The sequence below is a fragment of the Hylobates moloch genome, unplaced genomic scaffold (genome assembly GCF_009828535.3).
Source record: "Hylobates moloch isolate HMO894 unplaced genomic scaffold, HMol_V3 SCAFFOLD_23, whole genome shotgun sequence".
Lineage (NCBI taxonomy): Eukaryota > Metazoa > Chordata > Mammalia > Primates > Hylobatidae > Hylobates > Hylobates moloch.
This window is the reverse complement of record NW_026652298.1, coordinates 3,973,182-3,998,728: the sequence shown is the minus strand read 5'-3', so window position 1 is coordinate 3,998,728 and position 25,547 is coordinate 3,973,182. Positions and strand designations below refer to the sequence as shown.

The 25,547-nt window shown below is 36.9% G+C and overlaps 1 protein-coding gene across 3 annotated transcripts in view; it reads left to right on the top strand.

Moving 5' to 3' along the window:
* The window catches only part of ARL15 (ADP ribosylation factor like GTPase 15), a 433,698-nt gene that overhangs the window by 133,067 nt on the left and 275,084 nt on the right, over positions 1 to 25,547 (top strand). For all 3 annotated transcript variants that reach the window (XM_032145209.2, XM_032145208.2, XM_058434194.1), the window contains one exon: positions 17,190 to 17,249. In XM_032145209.2, the coding sequence (XP_032001100.1) occupies positions 17,190 to 17,249 (60 nt within the window). The remainder of the gene's footprint in view (positions 1 to 17,189; positions 17,250 to 25,547) is intronic.

Below are 25,547 nucleotides of genomic sequence, written 5' to 3'. Positions count from 1 at the left end.
ACTGTGCTGGGGTTCTGTCCCTTCTTCTTTCTCATGCCAAGATGTCCTAGTTTCCTGTGCAATTTATCCCCTCCCTTCTACTTATAGTTTAATGCTTTAATCAGTTTATTTTAATTTTAAACACTATCTCTTTTTCAAAAAAGATTTGAAATGAATTTAATAGCATTAAATTGCTGTATCCTGTATCCCTCTAGCAGGTCATTTCAGTGGCACTGAATAAATGAAGCTTGGGAAAATATTAATACAGATGAATCCTGAAATCTGGAACTCTGATATATGACAAAATGGATTCATCTTGGGCCCATGGGGTACTTTCCTTCCTTGAAGTGTCCCTCCAGCCTATGTTTCTTGGCCACACACTCCTGAATAGTAAACTGATGTAGTCTGAATCTTCTTTCCTTGTCATTTTTCACCTGGAGGAAAGTCAGTGCAAGAGATCATGCATCAGCCTTCCTCTATTGCTTCCTGATGGAGCCAAGCAAAGTCGGTCTAGGGCAGTGGTTCTCAATCAGGGGAGATCATGCCTCTGAGGGGGACATTTTGGAGACCTTTGTAGGGAGGGGTATTACGGGCTTCTGGTGGATAGAGGCCAGTAGTGCTACTAAACATCTTTCAATGTACAGGGCAGCCCCCACAGCAAAGAGTTATCAGGCCCAAAATGTTTTCAGTGTCAAGTTATTAGTGAGAAATCCTGGCTAGGGTTTTTTTTCACTTCTCAAATGTGTCCTCTTTCTCTTCTGACAATGAAGAAGGAAAGAAGAGTATAAGTTAGAGGAAATAATGGAAGAACAGTTGTAAGAGATAGAGAACAGAGCTGCTGTGCAGAGAGAGCTGAGAAGGAAGGAGAAGGGTGAGATGTTTTCTGGAAAGTTGAAAAGATTGTTCATCAGCCAGCTTATTTTGAGCACCTACTGTGTGCTAAGTCCAGTGTTAGACATGAGATAAGCAATGATTTCAGCATTCCAGAAGTCTCAGTATTCTGGCTGCATAAACATTAAGTTCATATCCAGAAATAGATGGGGCATGGAAGGAAGGGGCATGACAGTGTTGCCTGGACCTGGGGAAGGGAAGGTGCATGATGTGGTTTGCTACATTAGATTTGAATAAGTAGGTCTGGTATGAGAAACAAGGCAAGGGGGTGGAAAGAAAGAGGACTTAGGAGCAGAGGGGCAGTGTGAAGGCAAGGAGTGTGAAACAGATTGGCAACTCCTAGGAACTGCATTTCTGTGTGGCTGCAGTGTATGTTTAATAGAGTGCCAGGAGACGAATTGTATTCAGTGGTGGCTGAATCTTAGCAGATCTTTCATACTGTGATCAGGAGTTTGGGCTTTTCGTGTAGATAGTGCAGAGACATCAGAGTGTTTTAAGCAAGGAAACTACATGATCAGATGTCCATTTGAGAAGAATCAAGCTGGCCATGATGTGGAGGCTAAATTGTGAGTAGCGTAGTTAGAGGCGGAGTCAGATTACTGTGATGGTGCAACTGAGATGATGAAGGCCTTGGCTGGGGCAGTTATAGGGGGAAGAAGAGGAAGGAATAGGTAGGATACATATTTGAGGGCTAGAATTGACAAAGCCTAGTGTAGTTGGGTTTGGAGGGTGAGAGCGAGAAAGCCATGGCTGTCTCAATTCCTAGCTTAGGTGATGGTTGGATGATGGAATTATTAACTAGGATTTCCTACAAAAAGTAGAAAGGGTATTGTTGGTTAAGAACCTTACTTCAGTTCAGGTTAGCTTTTGCCGGCAAGTAAGTTTGAAAAAAGTGCAGGTTTTGAGAGCTTTTCAGATTTTAGAATTGAGATAAGAAACTGTGGAGCTGTTAAAGGGTTAGAGACATCACTTGATTTTAGGATGAGGGAAGGGATAAGGGGATCGCAATGAGTAGAGACCCCAGAGAGTATTAGCAGAGCTCATGTGTAGCCTCTTTGCAGGAAGCTGTTTCTGACTACCTTCTTTTCTTCTTGGACAGAACTGAGTACTCCCTCCTCTCCCCACTGGGCGTTGTCTGTATTTCTCCCAGTTAGTGCCTGTAGCACTGCTTTGTGTACATGCCCATCTCCCCATCTTGGGTTAGAATCTCCTAAGGGCAGATAGAGCATCATATGTGGTATTGTATACCCAGAGTCTGGCACAAGGTTTGGGCATGGATACAGATGTCTGTTAAATTAATAAGCAAATGAAAGTAAATTGAATCTATATAGTCTTCTGTTAGCCTTATAACAGCCCTTATATGACAGGTAGGAATCTTTTTCCATATTCTGTTTCTAAATTATCTGAAGATCAAAGGTATGGTGATATGGCTATTGTTACATAGCTAGAGATAGGATGCCAGTTCAGGTGTTCAAGTGAAGTTTAGTGGTATCCAAGGTTTAGGATTTCTGGTGGAAGTATGTACTTTATTGATTGTTTATAACACTGTGAATATCTTTTGAGTAATGTGCAATGAAGTTATATAAACTTTATTAGCTTAATTCTTTTCAGTCAAAATAGCTTCTAAAATATGTGTAAGAGTAACACAAAGTATGCTTTTCTTCACTTATCAGAGTTATCTTCTAGCACTATTGCTAGAGGAGCAGTTTTGAATTATAGTGTAAAAGATTATCTGTATATAATTTTCTTACTTGTAAGTTATGTTTTGTATTTGTTTTTACGAAATTTTTTAATAATACATTTTACCAGAATTGTGCGCTAGTCTATTTTCTGATGAATTAGTTATTAGGTTGGCTAATTTTTTAGATATCAAGATTCTTTGAGTTGTCATTGTTCTGAAAATGGCATAACGCCTTTTTGGAGGCCTCTTTGGAGGAAGCTGCCATCAAGAAGTTTACACCCAGGTTAGGAAGATAAGTTGTGTATTGATAAAAACAGTTCACATATATTGCTTATTTAATATACGCCAGGCTCTGTGCTAAGACAGAATGTGATATGTGTTATATTAATGGTGTAAATATGAAAGTTAAAAGAGGAGAGTGATCATTTCTAATCTGGAGGGTCAAATAAAGCTCATAGTTAAGGTTACATTTGAGTAGGGTCTCATATAATGGGTAAGATCTAAGCAGGGAGGAATGGAGTGAGGAGAGTTAGGGATAGAAAGCATAGGTATATTCAGAGAAAGATTAGTGGTCTTACTGGGTTAAGGCACAGCATGCAGAAATTTAGGGGATGTTGGGATCTAAGGCTAGAGAGTAGAGAAGCTGTTGGTGGAGACCTGTTGGATGTAGAGGTGATCCAGCAGGGACAATACTTGTGGGGATGTTACTGCTACTGTAAAAGTGACAGTTATGCTGGGTATTCAAGACGAAAGGAAGATAAAACAATCAAATATGAGTCAAGTTTATAGCTTTATGTTTTGGTGAATTATTAAAAAAAAAGCAGGGAGAATATGACAGAGAGTTTTAAGATAAAAATAATGAGTTTAGTTTGGGGCATGCTAATTTTGAGGTTTGACAAGACATCTAACAATGATCCAAATGCTAAAAGACAAGCAGACTAGAGAGATTTTGGAGATAGAGAGAGAGATTTGAGAGACAACTCAGTCATAGATTTGGATGAGATTGTCCAGGGGTAATGGATAGAAAGCGGGAAGAAGGGTACTAAGCACCAATTATATTTTGTTAATTCATTCCACATTCATTGAATGTCTGTTATGTGACTGCCACTGATTTAAAGACTGAGGATATATCAGTTAACAAAATATACAAACAACCCTGCTCTTTGGAGCTTACATTACAGCATCTGCTTTTGATAAGGAATATAGGTCAGACAGTTCTATATAGTATCCTTTAAGTCAAATATGGGCAAGAAATCAAAAGAACCAGTCAAATAAGATAAATATAAGTCTAAAGTCTGAGAAAGGCCATTGGATGTGGTGACAATGTGGTAATTAATAACTAATGGTAGAAACAGTTTCAGTAGAGTATTGAGGTGGAAACCAACCTGAGAATTGAGGGGATGAAGAGCAAGCAAAGGAATTGAGGGGTAGACCATCATTTTCACTCCTTAACTCTTTGGAATATAGACAGTTCTTTCAAGAAGGTGGACAGAAAAAGAGAAAATAGTGCTAAGAGAATTTGTTTCTATAAGAAAAGGTCTCATAGTCAGAGGTTTAGGGTGGTCATCAGGGGAAAAGGCAAGACTGAATATGCTCAAGAAAGGGCAGTGAGCACAAGAATGAGTGAGGACTTCTAGTTCTGGTAACACGGAATAACTGGAACTGGTTTACTGTCCCATCTAAAAGAAGAAGAACAACAACAACCAGCTCATGAACTATACAAAGCAACAATTTTCAAGCCAGCAAACACAATTATCCCTGAGAAATGAGAAACAAATGAGATGTGCTCTGTGATTGTCCCAGCTTAATGCCTTGAGAGTTTCCAGGCTGTGGCACAGTTCCAGAGGGAGCTGAGGTGGAGCTCAGTGAACTCCCTGCATTGAGGAGATGAAGCCGAGAGCAAGGGGAGACCAAGGTGGCTAACGTTCATGGAATAGCGTACCAAAGAAAAGAGTTGTACAGAGAGAGAACACTAAAGATTTTCAGAGTATCCCTTGAGTATCCAGCAAAATATTCAATGCATGCATGTGAGGAAACTTCCCAAGGCCAGGGCAAGAACCATCTTAAAGGACTAGAGGGAACAGTGGTTGGTGTTCACACAGGCCTGTAATCACCAGATGGACTGAAAAACTTATAACTCACGAGGAACTGGGTAGAGTACTTGGCAAGGTCAGCCGTAAGTGGAGTACCACTCTGGACTCACATGACAGATAATATTAGCAAGTCCCAAAACCTCAGATGGTTGTCGGATAATGTTAATGCATCTCAGCACAAAGCTGTACAAGATTTAAAGAAAAAATATTCATCACTCAACAAGGTAAAATTCACAATGTCCGACAGTCAGTCAAAGATTATCAGGCATGGGAAGACGCCAGAAATCATGATTCATAATGATAATAATCGTCGAATTGGAACTGACCCAGAACTGATGTAAATATTAGAAGTAGCAAAAGGGGACATTAAAACTGTTATTATCACTTTATTGTATCTGTTCATAGAGACAATCTGAGAGAGAAAAAAATGCAAAGAGCATCCAGCGAGCTATGGGACAACTTTAAACCTAAGCTAGGGTAATTTGAGTCCATGAAGGTGAGTGGAAAGGGACAGAAAAATATTTGAAGAAATAATGGCTGAAACATTGTCAAACATGAAGAAAACTCTACACCTACAGATCCAAGAAGCTCATTAAACCCCAAACAAAAGGAACACGAGCCAGGCTGGGCACAGCAGCTCACACTTGTAATCCCAATACTTTGAGAAGCTGAGGTGGAAGGATCACTTGAGGACAGGAATTTGACACCAGCTTGGGCAACATAGTAAGACCCCCATCTCTACAAATAAATAAATAAATAAATAATTTAGCTGCATGTGTTGGTGCTCGCCTGTAGTCCCAGCTACTTGTGAGGCAGAAGTAGGAGGATTGCTTGAGCCCAGGAGTTTGAGGCTGCAATGAGCTGTGATCACACTCCTTTACTCCAACCTGGGTGACAGTGAGAGAGACTCCATCTCTTGGTGGGGGCGGGGGGGGGGCGGGAAAGAGAGAGAGAGAGACAGAGAGAAAGAAACGTGAATATAACTATACCAAGGCACATCATAATAAAATTGTTCAAAATCGGTGATAAAGAATATGATGTTTAATTTTGTATGTAACTGGCTGGGTCCCAGTGCCCAAATATGTAGTCAAACATTAGTCTGGATATTTCTGTAAGGGTAGTTTGGGATGAACTTAATACTTAAATCTGTAGATTTTGACAGATTGTCCTCCATAATGTGGTTTGGCCTCATCCAGCCAGTTGAAGGCTTGAATAGAATAAAAGACTTGCCTCCCTGGAACAAGAGGGAATTCTTCAGTAAATGGCCTTTGGACTTGAACTGCGTATTGATTCTTTCCCGGGTCTCCAGCCTGCCAGCCCAAACTGTAGATTTTGGGTTTATGGCAACTGTAATTGTGTGAACCAATTTCTTAAAGTATTTCTCTGTCTCTATTTATATATATATATATATATAAAAACAAAGATATATATTTATATCTATACATGCACCTATACATACATATAAATATACATATAAACACACATCCTTTTGGTTTTTTTTTCTCTTGAGAACAAAGTAGTACAAAGAAAATACCTTAAAAGCAGATAAAAGATGTTACATGAGTAAGAATAAAAATAAGGATGGCATCACATTTTTTCACTGGAAAAATGCAAGTAAGAAGACATTGGAGCAGCATCTGAAAGGGAAGAAACTGTCAACTAATATCCAGCAAAAGTCTCTTTTTAAAAGAAAATAAAAATAAAGACTAGACTTTTTCAGATATACAAAATCTGAAGGAATTTATCACTAGCAGAAAAGCATTGTAAGAAATGTTAAAGGAATTCCTTGAGTCAGAAAAAATGATACCAGAGGGAAACCTGGATCTATATAAAATAATAAGGACTGCCAGAAATGCAAATTATATGGATAATTATATAAGATTTACTTCTTATTATTTAAATATCTTTAAGAGGTATGTCTTTAAACAACAATAATAACCACATATTATGGGGTTAACAACATATGTAAAAGTAAAATGCCTGAGAACAATAGCATAAAGGTCATGGGGAAAAAGGGAAGTACACTATTGGAAAATTCTTGTACTGTAAGTGAAGTCGTATAATAACACTTGAAGGTAGATTGATTAAAGATGTACTATAAACCCTAAAGTAACCACTAAAATAGCAAAACAAAGAATGAGCGCCAATAAAGCAACAAATGAGATGAAATAGAATTATCGAAAATAATCCAAAAGAAGGCAGAAAAAGAAGAAAAGGGGAACAAGAATAGATGAAACAAATAGAAAACAAGTAGAAAGGTGATATAGTCAAACCTAAACATCAATAATAATATTAAATATAAATGACCTAGACTCCTTAATTAAGAGACAGAGGTTGATATAATAGATTTTTTTTAAAAAACCAAGACCCAACCAAATACTGACTTTAAGACTCAAACTTTAAGTATAAAGACACAAATAAGTTAAATATAAAAAGGTGGAAAAAGATACATCATGCTAACACTAGTCAAAAGAATGTTGGGGTAGCTATGTTAATATTAGACAATGTAGATTTCAGAGCAATGAATAAGGCTGGGGATAAAGAAGTTCATAATGATGAAGGGATCATTTATTCAGGAGACTGTAATAATTCTACACATTTATGTACCTAACAGAGCTCAAAAATATATGAAACAAAAAAAATGACAGAACTGCAAAAAGAAATGGACAAACCCACAATTACAATCAGCAACTTCAGTTTCTCTCAATACTTTATAGATCATGTGGGAAGAAAATCAGCCAGTACATAGCAGACTTCAACAACACTAACAGCTAACTGATTAACATGTTATAAAATACTCCACCCAACAACAGAAGACATTCTTTTCAAGTACACATAGAATATTTGCCAAATTAGGCCATAACCTGGTTTATAAAAGCAAATCTAAATAAGTTTAAGTGGCTTCAAGTTATATCCAATATGTTCTCAGACCGTGATAGAATTGCATTACAAATCAATAACAAGAAGAAAAAAAAAATCTCAAGTATTTAGAAACTCACTTACTTCTAAATGACCTAGGAATCAAAGAAGGTAGCAAAAGAGAAATTATAAAGGATTTTGCACTGAATGACAATGCAACATATTAGAATTTGTGGTGCTTATAAAACGGGACTTTAAGGAAAGTTTATACCACTAAATGTCTATTCAGAAAAGAAGGGCCTCAAATCAATGACCTCAGCTTCCACCTTAGGGAACTAGAAGAAAAATGGATTAAACCCAAATAAGCAGAAGAAAATAAAGATCAAAGTGGAAATCAATGAAATAGAAGAGCCATAGAGAAAATTAGTAAAACCAAAAGCTAGTTCTTTGAGAAAGTCAGTAAAATTGATAAAACTCTAGCCAAACTGATCAGAAAAAATAAAAAAGACACAACCAATATCAGGAATAAGAAAGGTGACATCAATATAGATTCTATAAATAGTAAGAGGTTAATAAGGGAATATCATGAACAACCTTATGCCAATAAATCTGACAACTTAGAGAAAATGGACAATTTCCTTGAAGGACAAACCATCAAATCTCACTCAAGAAGAAGTAGAAAACCGGGATAGACCTATATCAGTTGAAGAAATTGATACCTTTTCTTTCTTTTTTTAAGTCTAGTTCGTTTCACTAGTGAATCCTACCAAACATTTTAAGGAAGAAATACTGCCAATTCTTTACAGTCTCTTCCAGAAAATTGAAGAGGAGGGAAAAATGCCCCAACTCCTAAGACCAGCATGAAGCTGATACCCAAACCACACAGAGATATTACAAAAAAAACAAAACTGCATACCAATAGCCCTCATGGACACAGATACAAAAATTATAAGCAAAAATATACCAAATCAAATTCAACAATAATATTTCAATAGGATAATATGTCATGACCATGTGACATTTATTCTAGGAATGCAGAGTTAGTTGCACATTCAAAAATCAATCAGTTTAGTTCACAATATCAATAAACCGAAAGATGAAACTATGATCCTGTGAAGATATGCAAAAAACAAAAACAAAAAAAAACTCAGCATCAATTTTTGACAAAAACTCTTAACAAAATAGGAATAGAAAGGAATTACCTCAACTGTTAAAGGGCATCTGTGAAAACCCTACAGCTGTTGTCAGAGTTAATGGAGAAAGACTGAACTGTTTCCTGATCAGATCAGGAATAAGACGTGGATGTCTGTTCTCACCACATCTATTCAACATTGTGGTAAAGATTCTAGCCAGTAAATCAGGCAAGAAAAATAAATAAAATGCTTTCATTTTGTGAAAGAATAAATAAAAACATACTTGCCCATGGCATGATTGTTAAAGTAGAAAATTTAATTGAATCGACAACCCTTTGCTATAAACTGGAGATGGTTGATATGAATTAGAGCTGATAGTTTTAGAGATCTGAAAAATTATCAGAAACTTAGAGGATAGCTCTATTAGTTTTAAGAATGTTGCCCATAAGAATAGAAGCAGATAGGGTGTGGTGGACAACTGTTAGCCAAATATTGAGTTCATTCAGATAAATGAACAAACTCCCTGAAAATTGGTAGGTGGGAATGCAGAGGTCTATATATAAGTAAACATCGTAACTCAGGTAGGACGTTATTCACAAGTGGCTATGACGAAGTGTTCTAAAAGCGTAGAAGGAAGCAAAGTTTGTGCTGAGAGGCGCTGACAAGAGAAGGAAAAGCTCTGTTTGCTAGTGTATGGAGGAAGAAAGAATGTGCAGGGAAATGCTGGAGCATGGAGAAGACTTCTTCACAAAGATGAGGTTCCATATGATTCGCTGAGAGGGCCCTGTAATGATAAAGCTGAGGCTGAGTTGACCATGGGAGGCAGGAAGTAATGATGTAGGAGAAAACGGGTAGATGCTTGTTGTTTGGGCCTGTGTGTTCGTTATAGTGAAAGAAGGAGGGCAAGATGTTGGAGAAACAAGTTACCGATGGTAGAGAAGGGTTGGCAAATAGGCAGCAGAGGAGGTCCCACAGGCTGACTTTAGTTATCAGGGGATCCACAACTGTTCAGTGCTGGAGTTGGAGATAGGCATTGCTGACATCTTCAAACTTACTGCCCGGGTCCAGAATTCTTTTGGTTGTTCATAGCAGGTGCGTATCTGTGTGTGTGTGTGTGTGTGTGTGTGTGTGTGTGTGTGTGTGTAAGTAAAGAAGAACAAAGGGGGTGGAAGGAGGGTATTGAAATAAGCAGTGAATTCCAATAGTAATAAAGGTAACTTGGAAAACAATTGGGGAAGTCAGAAATCCCCATGTGTATGTAGACATTCAGTGAGGAAGATGGCAGAATAGCTGGACTAGGCCTCCAGTGAATCATTCACAAGGGAAGGATCAAGGAACTTAACTATATAAAAATTTAAAACCATTGGAAAGCTAAAATTAAGATAAATATAAGAAAATACTGTTGGAAATATTTGCATCAGATATTACAGATAAGCATATGGCTGGCCCTCTTAAAGAATTCAACCACACTTACAAATAACATCTAGAATCTAATAGATAAACTATGCCAAGTCTATAAAGAGATAATTCATAAAAAGTATAAATGGCAAACAAATTAATGGAAAAGTTCAACTTTACCGGAAGTTTAACTTTACTAGAGAATAAATAAGTAAACGTTAGTTTTATACTTAAATTTACCAAAATCTGTTTCTTTATGAGACGAGTCAGTGCTGGTAAGATTGTAGTGGCATTGGTGTGCACATGTATTACAGGTGACATTATGATTGTTACATTATGACTGTTATGATATCCCTTTTTTTGGAAAGCATTTTTCTTGGAAAGCAGTTGTTCATATAAATCAAAAGTTATGAAAATGTTCACAGACCTAGTAATTATGCCACTGGCAATTTACTTTAAGTAAGTAACTTAAGGGAAACTATATGCGTAAAGCAATTCCTTGCAACGTTTTGTATTGTAACTAAAACTTTAAGGTAGTTTAAATGCCGTACAACAAGGGAGTTTGTTAATTACGTTATGGTAACTTGATCAAAATGATTATAGATTAGGAGAATATATACAGTCTTCTATTTAAAAATTAAAAATTAGATTTACATTTATTTTTGAAATTAAACCATGGAAAACTATGCATTTGAATAAAAAAACTAGAGAAAAACGATAAGAGTAACAGTGTACTTTATTGATGTGATTGAATTATGAGTAAAACTTTTATTCTTTTAAATTATTTCTCTATAAAATTATTTCTCTATAATGTCTTGAAAATATAAAGCCAATTAAAAATGACATTTGAAAAGAGAATCTACCTTCAGAGTTGGTTTCTTAAAATGAAAACATATGAGAAGGATGTGTTCGTTTAATTTCAGCAAGGCGAGAATGTGTGCCTTTTCTTCAGAAAGAGAACTCAAACTTTATTGGTTTATTAACTTCAGCAATTTTTCACCTCTGACATAATTTTTAAAAGATACTTAAATTGTCAGAACTCAAAGAGCCAAGAAATCCTCCAGAGAGCAGGACCTGTTGGTGAGGAGAGAAAATTTGAGTAATTTGCACCTTAGTCTAGAAATAAAAGTGAACTCTATCCAGACTGAATTCCTTTACTGTATATGTATGAGGAATTTGTTGATAAGAGGGGTTGTTAAACTGTAGATTACATAAATGTTCACTATTTTTTTGAAGCAGAGGAATGGAATCTAAAGGCTTAGGAGAATATATTGATGCTACATGGAGAATAACCTAGAGAAAACTGAACACTTTGAATTGAAAAAGGTTGAAAACATCTTCTAGGGATATATACCATATTTGAAAAAGATTGAAAATGTTCATGAAAATTTGAAGAAGACATTTAAATACCTTCAGTATTAGCTTCAAATGTGTTAAGCCAACAAGAGAAACAAGTTAGAAAGTCATATTTTGATATCTTTTAAAGGATTGTGTTTTATAAATGCCAGTAGATTAAATTTCCTTTTATGATGTTGAAATCCTAGTTAGAAGAATTTCGTTAGTCTGTTGTCCAAACATCACAAAACCGCTATGGCATAAATCATGCCCTTGGTCCAGGTCAAAGCCACCAGATCTGTAGAATGTCTTTCCCTTCAGCAATTCTTAGAGTGACCCAGGAATTTCAGAAGCACGCAAGTATCTGTGTGCGTGCACTCAGACTTGAGGGAAGGGGAGGAGGGTTCAGTCTGTAGGTCCAAGTGAAATACTTGTGTGTCCCACACAGCGAATAAAAATAGACTAACCTTCCTCCCAAAACTAATTTTGTTACGATTCCAGGAATGCTTTCAGTGCATGAAAAACTTCAAATTCATCTTTCTTGTCTCACAGGTTTTGTTGGATTTAAGGATTGCAAAACAAAGACTGAAAGGCTATGCAAACAATTATTTCCCCGAAGAGTTACTAAGTCGTATATTTATTAAAAATTTGTGGGGTTAAATCTTAGGGGAGGTTTCAGTCTTACTAATGTAGCTTAGATAGGCCAGGAAAAAATGACTGCGTAACTTAGGCTTTAGCCATCAAATTGTTTGAATGGAGCCTGGGGAGACTTACCCGTGAAGCCTTCAGCCAAATACTACAGGCCATTGATGATTGACTCAGTGGTTACTTTTATTTCCTCCTCCTTGTTTAATGTAAATAATGGAATCCTAATTTTAGAGGAAATCTCAAAGAGCTAATTTAGTCCTCATTTTGCACATGAGGAATTCAAGGCCAAGGCAAGACAAAAATTTGGCTGGTGAGTCTAAGAGCTGTGGTTCGGCCTCCTAGGATAGTCCCTTGTCACGTTAGCACACTGACACCCTGAAGATAGCATCAGAGGACACTTACTGTTTGAAGAAGCAAGAGAGTAGTTACACTGTCATGGATGAGTCAGTTGAACATTTTCCCTCCCCTCCTAAGTTCCTGATTTTATTAATTATTTCTATAATTAATAACAGTAATTCTATAACATTCTAAACTCATGCTAGTATTTTTATTTCATTAATAAGAAAGTAATGTCATATAGACCTGAAAACCCTTATTTGGGTTTCTTGGGTTATTTATAAACAGGAGGACAGTAAATTAGTGGGTTTATTAGGTGTTGGGTTATTTATAAACAGGGAAGACAGTAAATTAGTGGGTTTATTAGGCACATGTGTATTTTGGTCAGTTGACTTCACCAGTATTTAGGCTCAAAATTGGACAAAATGGTGTGAATCCCTCAGTTTGTTGGTATATGGAGGAGACACTACAGTGTAGTGTAGGGCTCTGGTGATGAGACCTGGTTTTAAGTTTCGAATATAGCACTTAGTACTTTTTTTTGAGACAGAGTCTTGCTCTGTCGCCCAAGCTAAAGTGCAGTGGCCTGATCTCGGCTCACTGTAACCTCTGCCTCCCGGGTTCAAGCAATTCTCCTGCCTCAGCCTCCCAGGTAGCTGAGATTACAGGCATCTGCCACCACGCCCAGCTAATTTTTGTATTTTTAGTAGAGACGGGGTTTCACCATCTTGGCCAGGCTGGTCTCAAACTCCTGACCTCGTGATCCACCCGCCTCGGCCTCCCAAAGTGCTGGGATTACAGGCATGAGCCACCGCACCTGGCCAGCACTTAGTACTTTTGGCAAAGCACGTAATGCCTGTAAGCTTCACTTTCTTCTTGGGACAGTAGTACTGATATTAACTTTAGGATTGTTATAGCAGCTAAATTAGGAAATAGATATTAATACTTAGCATATTGAGATCCTATTGTATGCCAAGCACTGACCTACAGAATACACTGTAGCTTGTTTCTTCATTATGGATCCTTGCAGTCTAGCCAGAGAACAAATATAAAACAAATCAACCGATATGTAGTTACAACTGTGAAAATCACCTAGGAGGGGTACTGAATACTGGAAAAACATGGACTCAGAAAAATCAGTCTAGTTCGAGGACACCAGGGAATGCTTCCCTGACAAAGTAGTTTGCTCAAAGTCAAAGAGTTAATAAATGGAAGAGGAAGAGTTTGAACCCAGACTTTCTTTCTCTAGAGCAAATGCTGTCTAGTAGCTTTTATTCCTCAAAGCAACCCTTTGAGAAAGGTATTTTGATGGTTTGACCTTTGGTATCCCTTCTAAATATTATATTAATTCTCCCCCTTGGCCTCATCCAAACTGATGTAAAGGGAAAAAAACTAGTCTAATAATTTCCCTTCTTGATTGTCCTTCTGGTGAACTGAAAGTATGACTTTAGATTTTTAGTTCCATTTAATCCTTTCAAATGTTTAGAATGACTAAAATAGAAAAAAACATTGTTTCTCTTCTGTAAATAGTACGTTTTCTTATTTTCTGGACTAATCAGTCTATCTAGACTTTGTCTTTTGAACATTAATTACTGAAGCTAAGCCGTAAAAATAATATGGAGACAGCAACATGGATGATTGTGTATACCTTTGCAGTATAAATCTAACCACACAAGTTCTATTTGGAGAAAACATTTATGACTATTTTGTCAGGACATTTATATGCCTATAAATAACATTGCTAGGGGGCTGGGTGTGGTGGCTCGTGCCTGTAATCCCAGCACTTTGAGAGGCCGAGGCGGGTAGATCATGATGAGGTCAGGAGATCGAGACCATGCTGACTAACATGGTGAAACCCTGTCTCTCCTAAAAATACAAAAAATTAGCTGGGCGTGGTGGCGGGTGCCTGTAGTCCCAGCTACTCAGGAGGCTGAGGCAGGAGAATGGCGTGAACCCGGCAGACGGAGGTTGCAGTGAGCCGAGATCGCGCCACTGCACTCCAGCCTAGGTGACAGAGAGAGACTCCATCTCAAAAATAATAATAATAATAATAATAAAATAACATTGCTAGGATACTTTGCTTAGTGTGAACTTTTGAAGACGTTTTAGTCAACTTATTATGAAGACTTTGCAAGAATTTAAAGACAATAACAGTGACATAATCTGCCTGTTGGGTTAATAAATTTCAAAAGTTGTATTTTGCACAAAAGTGCAGCAATTTCTGGAAGGATATTACTTCCCTTTGAGAGCCTGCTTATTGTCAGCTTTTAAGAATCAAAGCAGATTAGACATTGGTGATGTGCTCCATAACCATTTCCTTTTCAAAGTTGAGGCCTGTGCCTGTCTTACTTCTCCAGAAAATCGACTCTTGGGTTGTCCTGAGCATAACCACTAATAGACTGCTTAATATTTGCAGAGAGCTTTTCATTTTCAGGATTTCACAATCATTGCCTTTTAATCCATATAACACCCGTGTGAGGTAGGTAGATACATTCAGGCATCCAACTCTTCTGCAGGTGAATTTCTGTGCCAGCAGGAATATTATGATTGGCACTGACTTTCCTTAATTTCCCAGAGGCCAGACACCTGGAGAGGCTTTCCTGCAGGCTCAGGTACATGCCAGTGTTTCAGCCACATGGGACTGCCTCCTCTTTCCTCCTGCTCATTTACTAAGATTCAGTGACTTCATGCACCATTAACCATAATGCTGTGCTGACTGTGTCAATCTGCATTAAGCCCACAAAGGAAGGGGTAGGTTTTACAAAATTGTTAGAGGGCCCAATGAACATTTTCTGTACTTTCTGTGCAGCAGACTTCAGCTGTTGACAACTTCATCACTCCAACAAAAGTACTTTTCATTCAGTGGTAACTTTTACATCTCCAGCTACATACTTAGCTTAATAAGTGAGCACCCAGAATCAAGTTTGTGATTATATTCAGGCAGGCAGAAAACATGTACACCTAATGATTAAATCATCAACAAAAAAGCATCAATGGAAACATAATGCCAGCAATCATATATTATATGCTTATGGTGCACCAGGCACTGTGATAAACACAACACATATATTATCTTATCCTTATGACAACCCTGTGAAGTAGACATTATCATCCCTGTTTTATAGATGAGAAAGCCGAGCAAGGCTAGTAGATTGCCCACATTCACAGAGCTAATAAGGGACAGAGCTAGAATTTCAACCTAGTTCTGTCTGACTCCAAAGTCAGTTCTTCAAACATTATGTACTAGGTACTGCTTTAGGTGGAAGGTAATGTACAGATTATTAAAGTACTGGGATAACATGCAGCAAAGAAGTGCAAAAGATAGGCTAGACTAAGAAGGTGTGTAATGGTTTCCTTCTTTATAAAGCAAAACAAAGCCATTTGAAAGAATTGTTTTTATCCATATAATACTTTATATATTTTTTCATAACTTACCTCAAATGAAAGACTCATAATTTGTCTTCTTTGTTGATAAATTCTTGAAAAAGAAACTGTTTTTTAATCTTAAAATTATACGTATTAAATAATGCTTAAAACCTTAAGTAGAATGGTTGCTCAGAAACTATTGATAAATTAACTTCTAGAAATTCATACGGCTTTTAATTCAAAAAAGAAATGTAAGTACATGGCAAAACATTCAAATGAAACTAAAGAATCTTCCTCCTATTTAAAATTTCCAGATTCCCAGTTTTCCTGAGGGTCATTATTAGCTCTGGTTTCTTGTGGATCCTTTCAGAAAGAATCTGTGTATATATTTGCATGTGTGTGTGTGTGTGTGTGTGTGTGTGTGTGTGAATGGGTATATACACACTTGCATATGTCACAGTTGAATTTATTGTCTTGAATGGTAATAGTTAAGTCGTAAATATATAGATAATCATAGAACTGTATACTCTGAATATTTTCTTATAATACAAACCTTGTATTACATGTATTATAAAATGATTGCCTGTGCATAAGTGGATAATTATCATTGTACTTTTAAGAAAAATAGATATATGACATATTAACCATGTCCTTTAAAGAAGACACTAACATAAATACTATGTAATTCTAATATGAAATGTTATAATTTAAGTACCTTGATTTCTAGGGTTGCTGAGTTATATGTGAGAAAGAATTATAAGACATTAACTTTAAGAATTAAAGTTAGATGCAGAGGTCCTCATAGATTTAATATTTTCTTTGGAATTTCTCTATACTTTCAAATGTCTTTCTTATATCTGATAAAAGTTGCAGAGTGACATTACATATTAAATTAAAGAATAAGGCATATTTTGAAGTAAAGGGGATAGTGTTATCTATTGCCATAATACACGACTATGTTTTTTGCTGGTTTGTTTGTTTGTTTGTTTGTTTTTGAGATGGAGTCTCGGTGTGTCACCAGGCTGGAGTGCAGTGGCCCGATCTTAGCTCACTGCAACCTCTGCCTCCCAGGTTCAAGTGATTCTCCTGCCTCAGACTCCCGAGTAGCTGGGATTACAGGTGTGTGCCACCACACCGACCAATTTTTTGTATTTTTAGTAGACACGGGGTTTCACCATGTTGCCCAGGATGGTCTTGATCTCTTGACCTCGTGATCTGCCCGCCTTGGCTTCCCAAAGTGTTGGGATTACAGGTATGAGCCACTGTGCCCAGCCACAACTATGTTTTGATAATGGCAGAAGATAATATTCAGTTATCAGTTTACCTTGGAAATTATGTGTTTCTAGTATAAATATCAGCTACAAAAAGTAAATCTTAACCAGCCTAAAAAGAGAAGATTTGAGCATCCTAAGTATTTTAATTTAAAAGTTAAGTTGCTAATTCTTTTTTTATGTTTTTGTTTTCTAATTTTAGGTTTTAGTATTAAAGCAGTGCCATTCCAGAATGCCATCTTGAATGTAAAAGAACTTGGAGGTATAACATTTCAAATCATTTCTATGTCTGCCCTTAACTTTTATTAATTTAGTAATAATGTATTATGTGTAATTCAAACATAATGATAACTTATTTTAGTAGGTGGTGCATTTTTATCTTGAAAATATATTTCCTAGAAATATTTCCTTCTCTTTGTATATGTTTTAAAAATTGTTGAAGAGTTCTAAGTAACAAACTTTGGGGTTTTTTTTTTAATGAATCAAAGAATTATACTATTATTGGCAATTTATACAGCTCATTGGTTTTACTTGTTCAAAAATCTTGAATAAAACATATGAAGATAATTTTAATATCATTGAAAGATCAACTATTCGGGGAAAAGATTTGTATTTTACAGTAGTTTGTGTTTATACTGCACAGTTTATTGTATTAGATCTTTTTAGAATGTATTTGTTCCTATAATAAATCTTTGCCAATGGGTTCTTTGCTGGCCAAGCACATTTATCGGATAGGCTGTACCCCAAACCATACATCACTCAGTCTTTCGTTACACTCTCTGTCTGGCATTTTTTGGTTGTGTTTTATGTTAGTCAGGGTCTTAACCCATGTAAATAGATTAACAAAGAAATCAGTCAATTCAGTGAACCCACTAAATTCTCTAATGGCACATGAAAATACTAAGTGCTCTGGAGTTCAGTACGATATCGGTGAGTTTAATGACTTAGAAGAGTTATCTTCCATCTCTTTAATGACTTTGTGATATTGGCCTTACCCTGTTTTGCTTTGTTTTGTTTTGTTTATTTTCCCTTAAGGTCATTCTAACTGTGACCTATTTTTAGCTTGATGAAATTGTAACACCAACTTTACGCCATTTTAACAGTGTTTGGTACCTTCTTATTTTTATCAAATGAAGTATTGGCTGATCTTTTCAGGTGTCTGTTTTCAGTTCGCTATGTGTAGGACAGGTTCGCTTCTGCCAGTCAATTTCATATTCACTTTTAGCTTTATAGCATTAATATATAAAACAACCATGATCAATAAATTCTGATTTTTCTTTAAGACATTTGGTTTTGTCATTTTGACTCCAAAAATTATAAAACATGAATGTTCTTGTAATAATTTTTCTATGCAAAATTTTTAAAAGACTGTGTTCTATTAGGGTGAGTATTTTAAATTATAATTGTACTTTTAAGAAAAATAAATGTATGGCATATTAACCATGCCATATGCTTAAAACCTTAAATACAATGGTTGCTCAGAAACTATTGATAAATTAACGTCTAGAAATTAGTTTAATTTAATTTAATTCAAAAAAGAAATAAAGCACCTAGCAGAACATTCAAATGAAACAAAATAATCTTTCTCCTATTTAAAATTTCCAGATGCCTGGTTTATAAAAAAAAATGCTTTTTTGCTTTGTGGCTTCTGGTGATTATTCCTTGGTGACAATAATATTACTTATGGATATTTAAAAATCAAAGAACACATTGTAAAAGTCCATGGAATCAAAATGTATGGTTTGAGAGTTATATGGGTTTTAAATATGGCTTTTACTAAGAATTTTATTTTTAGGTTGGACACAAAGCTTTTATTGAACACCTTCCAGGTATAAGAAACTATTGGTTGGTTAATAAGGCATTTATTACATATGATGTTTCCTTGGATGAAACAAACAGTAATTGTATGTGGACAGTTTTAAAAAAAGTGAAAACCAAGGAATTCGTAAGGTTGGCTCTGTGCCATCAAAATTCAGTACAATGAAAGATCAAGTTAGGGGACTAGAGGTATATAAGGTGGGAATAGGTCTGTTCTCAAGCAAGGTTTAATTTTGCTGAAAGAACTGTGCCCTGACAATTGCTGAAATGGAAATTACAGTGGAGAGGATACCATAGGATTTGGTGGTTATGTTTTAGTTGGTACCTATTCCGTAATGAGGTTAAGAGATGCAGGTAAACGGCAGAGCCTCAGGGGTCAGAGCAGATACATTCGTTCCAGGCTAGTGATACATAAGTTTTTGGCATGTGTTAGTATTGAAGAGCAAATTTCTAGCCTAAGCATAGATTCTTTTACCTCCTCAACTTTAATAGCCGTGTTTCCAGTTGACACAGTGTCTGAAGGAAGAGGGGACTTTCTGAGTAGAATCCAATTGTGTATCCTGTGTCACATGCTCGGGGGCAAGCACTTAAGGGAGTTGACTTCTTGACAGCTCATTCACTAAGTCATTTCCTCAAATATTTTTTGAGGCTAGGTACTAGGTTATGTCTCAACCAGGAACACATGAAAAGCTAGGCTAACCCATATAAAGTGTAGCTTTCCTAGGAGTTAACGTGTATGCTAGATATGAAGGGGATCATCCCAAAATAAGGTGTATGTGCATTTAGGGGGAATTATGACTGACTGAAATCAAGTTGTCTGAGAGGGAGTTGCTTGACTGAGAATTTCTGGGAGGAGAGAGTTAAATGTTTTAGGATCAATATGTGAAGATATGAAGCTTTTATTCACCAGTGGAGGGTTGCTCAGAAGACAGGTTAATCAGACTTCAATCACATTGTCAATCAGAGAAAAATTCTGAATTCAGGGGAGGGCCTCAAGAAGATAGGTGGTAAAGATAGAGATTAAGAGCCAGGACAGTGATGAATTCTTAGTGAGGCATGCCCAGGTAGTTCTTATCCTGGGGTTAATTCAGGAGAACAGCATGGCCCCTGTTCTGCCTGCTAATGCCCTTCCTCTACCCCTTTCAGATAGTTCCAAGGCTCTTCTTCACTCTCCTTCCCAGTCTTAAGTTAAAATTCTCACTTCTTCAAAATAGGGAAGCGCATAAACCTGTGCTCATTATCTATTTAGAAGAAATGGTATGGGGTGAGGAAACAATGAATAATGGAGTTACACTCAGTGAAAGTCACTTTTGGGGGATCTTAATGACAAACTATATGTTTGCACACACAAATATATGTTTGTGTGTGAATATATGTGTGTTGAATATATATTACTTCTATAAATTATTATTTCCTCTTACCAATTTTCTGTTTTGTGAAAGTGTTTTTATATCTTTTTCCTGAAAAATTCTTAAAATTCTCATTCACATCAATTTCTTTTCATGTGGTGTTTTCTTACTGTTCACTTGATCATTTTGCCACAATTAATTATGGGTCTAGCATGGTCCTATGGGCAGAGAATGAAAGATCTAAGCACAGCCCTCATCTTCAGGGAACTCATCATTCAGCGATGGAGACATTCATGAAAAGAGAAATAGGAAATTAGTGAAAAATTTGAAAATAATGAAATGAAAGGGAAAAAAATTAAGTGCAGAAGTACAAGGTAAATTATGACACAGTGATAGTCTAGCCCAGTGGTTTGGTGGGCCATTTCTGTTTTGCAATTTTAAGAATGCCTTGTTCTCAACTACCTGTCACACCCTCCAGGCTGCAGTGATTATGCCTATCTTTTTGTGAAATTGGAACTCTAAATTTTCTTCTTCTATTTTGTCCTTATTCCCTTTTCTCTTCCCTACACAGTCTCAGTCTTTGCAACTTCATGCCTAGAGAGTAGGTGCTATTATTATCTCACAGATAAGATAACACCAGACATGATGATTTGACCATGTTCGTTTGGAGCAGGAGGTGGGAATCAGTCTGAGCTCTTGTGCCTAACCAGTGCACTCTATACCTACAGCACTTTACCCAGCGCCTGGCACAAGAGAAGTTCTCCCACCTGTTATTTGCTGCTGTTTGTATCATTATTATTTGCATGATTTAAAGTCTTCACATGTTGGTTTGTTTGTTTGTTTGTTTGTTTTGGTTAACAGTGTGTTGGTAAAACACCATTTTTTATTTTTTATTTATTTATTTTTTGAGACAGAGTCTTGCTCCGTTGCCCAGGCTGGAATGCAGTGGTGCAATCTCGGCTCACTGCAACCTCTGCCTCATGGGTTCAAGTAATTCTCCTGCTTCAGCCTCCCGAGTAGCTGGGATTACAGGCATGAGCCACCACACGTCACTAATTTTTGTATGTTTAGTAGAGACGAGGTTTCGCCATGTTGGCCAGGCTGGTCTCGAACTCCTGATCTCAAATGATCTGCCCTCAGCCTCCCAAAGTGCTGAGATTACAGACAAAAGCCACTGCGCCCGGCCCTAAAATACCATATTGACAAAACATGAATACCTTGCTCTCTGCTCAAAGACATTTATAGGACTTAATCTCTAATTATTTCTATTGCTTTTATCATTCATTTTTTCTCTCACACTCTCTTATTTAGAGATCTTTCAAGCCAAACTCTTGCTCAGTTATGGTTCTGACTTCTGGTTCTGTAATCCTGCTTCCCTCCTTTGATTTCTTCAAGACTACCTTCTGAATCAAAGTCTTACTTCTACTTTCCAAACTATCTAAAACTTTCCACAAACATTTCACTGTTTTATTCGTTTATTCTTTGTAATTCATTCATTCAGCAAATATTTACTGAGCATGTATTACATGCCAAGCTCAGTTCTAGAACGTTGTGGTGGTTATAGTGTCAAAACAAGCACTGTTTCTGCATAGACCAGGTAAGAAGTGCCAGGGGAAGCTCGTGCATACTTGACTTCTCCTTAAAGTCAACTATTACTTCTTGTAGGCCTAGAACAGATATCCATTTAGGCCCTTTCACACCTGAAGGGGTTTTCTAATACCATCCAAGGTATTAGCAAGGCTGGATATTAGTTCTAGTTCTGATTCCTACGTAGGACATTTTATAGTATTACTTCGTAAACTTTTTGTTTTCCTATGTAGTCTTTTATCCAGGAGGTTTTTGGTGAAGCTAATCTCAGTCTGTTCTCTTTTAGTTTTAATTAGTTACTCTGCTTGTCTTGCTCTAGATTATTTTATTTTTCTGGATATTGTACAAGATACCTCACAAGGATGCTGAATGGACCGATGGATTAATCTTTAAAGAATTTTCCTTCCTTCCAGTGACTTGTTTCAAAGCCCAAACGTTCTGTATGATTCTAGGCAAGTCTACCACCTTCTTGTATCTCTGTTCTGTTATCTGTAAAGCGAGATAATAATAGTTCCTATGTCATATAATCCTTGTGAGGGCTAAATTAGTAAATGCAGGTCAACCACTGAGAGTTTGCTTGGCCTATAGCTAACATTATGGAAGATTTACTTTTGTAATGATCATACTCTCACTTTGCCACCTCTCAATTCTGTGCAATAAAGGACACCTTTCAATAAAGCCTTTTTTCCAAGGTCAGAAATAATGCAAATCATGTATTGATTTTTTTTTTCTCTTTGTGGTCATACCTCTCTTCCACTTAAACAAGATGTTACACCTCTTTAAACTGAGAAGCAACTCAAAAAGGCCCTCACTGGAGTCTCCGTTTAGCTACCTAGCATAGTTTTGGCACTCTGCGTGGGTTAGTATCAAATGATCTTGTCCTGCTCCACCTCATCACCTTTCCTTCTGATTTCACATTTAACCTGAAAAATCTCTTCTATGGTTGCCTCTTAATTGCTTTCATTTTGCATTTGGCTTATGTACTTTAACCGCATTATGAAAGTAAGTGAAGCATCTGGCATTTAGCTGAGTTGAAAGCAGTTGTCCACACTGCAGTGATGTCACAGCTCTGATAATGTTGCATTTTAAAAATGTCCAGTACTTAAATTTACAAACAGATTTCTATGCAGTCATGGATGTTTTCCTCTTGATTTTGAAATTGTATATGTGAATTGATAGAATCCAGAGATGGAAATTTTTAGTTCTTAACATGTTTGGTTTGTTATTATGTATTGATAAGGACCCAGACATCATAATGCTCCCTAACTGAATTCTGTAACCAGGATTGGCTGTGTCAAATGACTTATTTTCTTCCTCTTAATATTCTAATGTGTTACATCTGAATTGTCTCCCCATGCCCCATCCCAGCCACCATCCTTACCCAGTATTCTCTTTGGAAGTGGTGTCTTCACAATTGACATTGAGAAAGGCAAAGACAAGCTGAAAAGCAGCTAGCTGTCTTTTATGATTCAGTATTCATTGCTGCCTGTTGTCAATCAAAAGGGGAAAGTTCATGAAGATTTTTGTTTGCATTTTCATTTTAATTTTTTCTTCCTATAAAGAAAAGACAACTTTTTTAGGGTAATATAGAAAGTGCAGGTTGTGTTCATTTACTCATTTGCTTCAGCCCATGCAATAGTGATTGAATGATTTTTGTGGATTGTCAGCTAAGCCATTTTTTTAAGAGTTCTTCTGTCAGCAGCCAAGCTGTTATATGAAACAGATGTTGACTCTGTCCTGTTTCTTTGTTTGCCTGGAGGAATGTGCCTCCTCATAGTGAAAGGTGCTGTTTGTTTGTATCCTGCTAGTTATCTTCGGATGCTGTTAATCTGCCCAGGTTATTTGCATTTCTTAATTTCTCCAGAAACTGTACAGGACACACTTCTTGACAGGCAACCCAGGGGGCACTGCTGCCTGTTTCTTTTCGTTTCTGTCTTTTGTACACATGCCATTTGATGTCTTTCACCAAAATAAAGCTTTCTTTCATCAGAGTCTCATTTTATTAAATCTTACTTTAGAGGGAAGAAGACTTCTTTAATTTTTATCTTACGCATTTTCACAGTTCCATGTATATTATGCATCATCCCCCTCCAGATCCTCACTACCATCTCTCAGTTTTTAAAACTCCAGCTAAATACTTATGAATGTAATGTAATCACTGGCTCTGAGAGTCATGCCACACTGCAAAGCCAGAGGAGACGTAAAGACAATATAAATCAATAAATTAGTTGGGTATTAGAAAAAGAAACAGCATAGGCAGGCAGACTTGCAGAGGTTATTGTGGCCACATTGCTTTGAGGGACAGGTGGAGTTGCAAAAATTTCTTGCTGCTATAGGAGAAAGCAACTTGCTATTCGAAAAGTGTTTTAGACATTTCCAGACATAGGTGTCCATGGGAGGGATAATGAGAAACCATTTCCCTGGCAAAGGAAAATGATAGCACAGAAGAAGGGCTCAAGGAAGACCATGTCCATAGAATGCTTTTGACCTTACTATAGGTAAATCACAGGCAGCTATACACAAGTAAATGTACATATTCTGTATTTATTATATAATTCTAAGGAAGAAGTGTGTGGTTCAGCAAGTAGAGGATACCCTCAAGATCCTCTGCCACTCTCTGCAATTGATTTTCTTGTTGTTATTTTCTTATATGTAAAATGTAAGTTTCAATAAATCACCTGTATTTATTTCCCAAGGGACTGGGCTGGAAGAGAACATTTTCGATTATCTAAAGCTCCTTGGAGAGATGCTTTAAGAATAGATGGTGGTATTTCCACTAATTCTCTTTTTATAGTCATGGATCTAGTGTGATATGTAATATCGAATGACTGCAACTTCTTGATATAATACTGTTTCCTTATCAAGGAAAAGAACCAGGCCTTTTTGGAATGGGAACAGCCAGTTAACTCCTGGCTCCCTGAGCTGTGTACTTTCACACTTAGGCTTAGGCTATACTAGGGGAAATGATATTGGTATAAAGCCAAGTCACTTGGATGTGAGTTAAAAGGCCACAGCTATCTGAATTGGTTGAATAGGATCCCAGGGTGGTGGTGTTTAAGCGTTTTTTACACTTGCTAAGGGAAAACTGAGCCAAACAGTCAGCAGAGCCAAATAAATGAATCTAGGGGCCCAGAAGTCTGTTACTGGCTGAGGTAGACCTGACCTTAATTTTTGTTTTCTTCTGGAGAAGTGCCCTAGGAAATTTTTTAAAGTTTAACTTCCCAGTCATAGTCTTGTATAGCACTTAAGGTCCACTTTTTCTAAGACTGTATATATATGTAGAATGTTCTAGAAATGATTTTTCTGGCCTTTTGACCCCCCTGGCAATGGGGATCTCATGTGCCTCTGAAGGTCGCTGCTGCACCACGGTTTCCTCTTCAGGGGCCATCAGGTCATTTCGTATCTTCCAGCTCTACTAAACTGCCTCACAGAACATTTGTGTTGGGTACTTAAGTTTAACTTCCCATCCCTCACAAGGGAATAAGTATTTCTGTTTCTCCCAGGGATTGCCATAATAACAACTAATTTTCACTGTGTATTTAGTTTCGGTGTGGTAGTGCAGCAACAGCACTGGAAGTGAAGAGACCAGTATTTTCCTCTAACAAAACAAGCCATGGGATATTGGGCAGGGTGCACTTAACTTTTCCAAGGCTACTTATTTTTTTTTCCAGCAGTCGAAGATGCTGATAACAATTCTCTTGTTTAAGTATAACATAAGTAGTTTATTTTTATCTTGAAAGTCATAGTATCTATCTTGCTTTGGCCCCTACAAATCGTAGATCCTACCTCTAACCTCTGTACAGGAC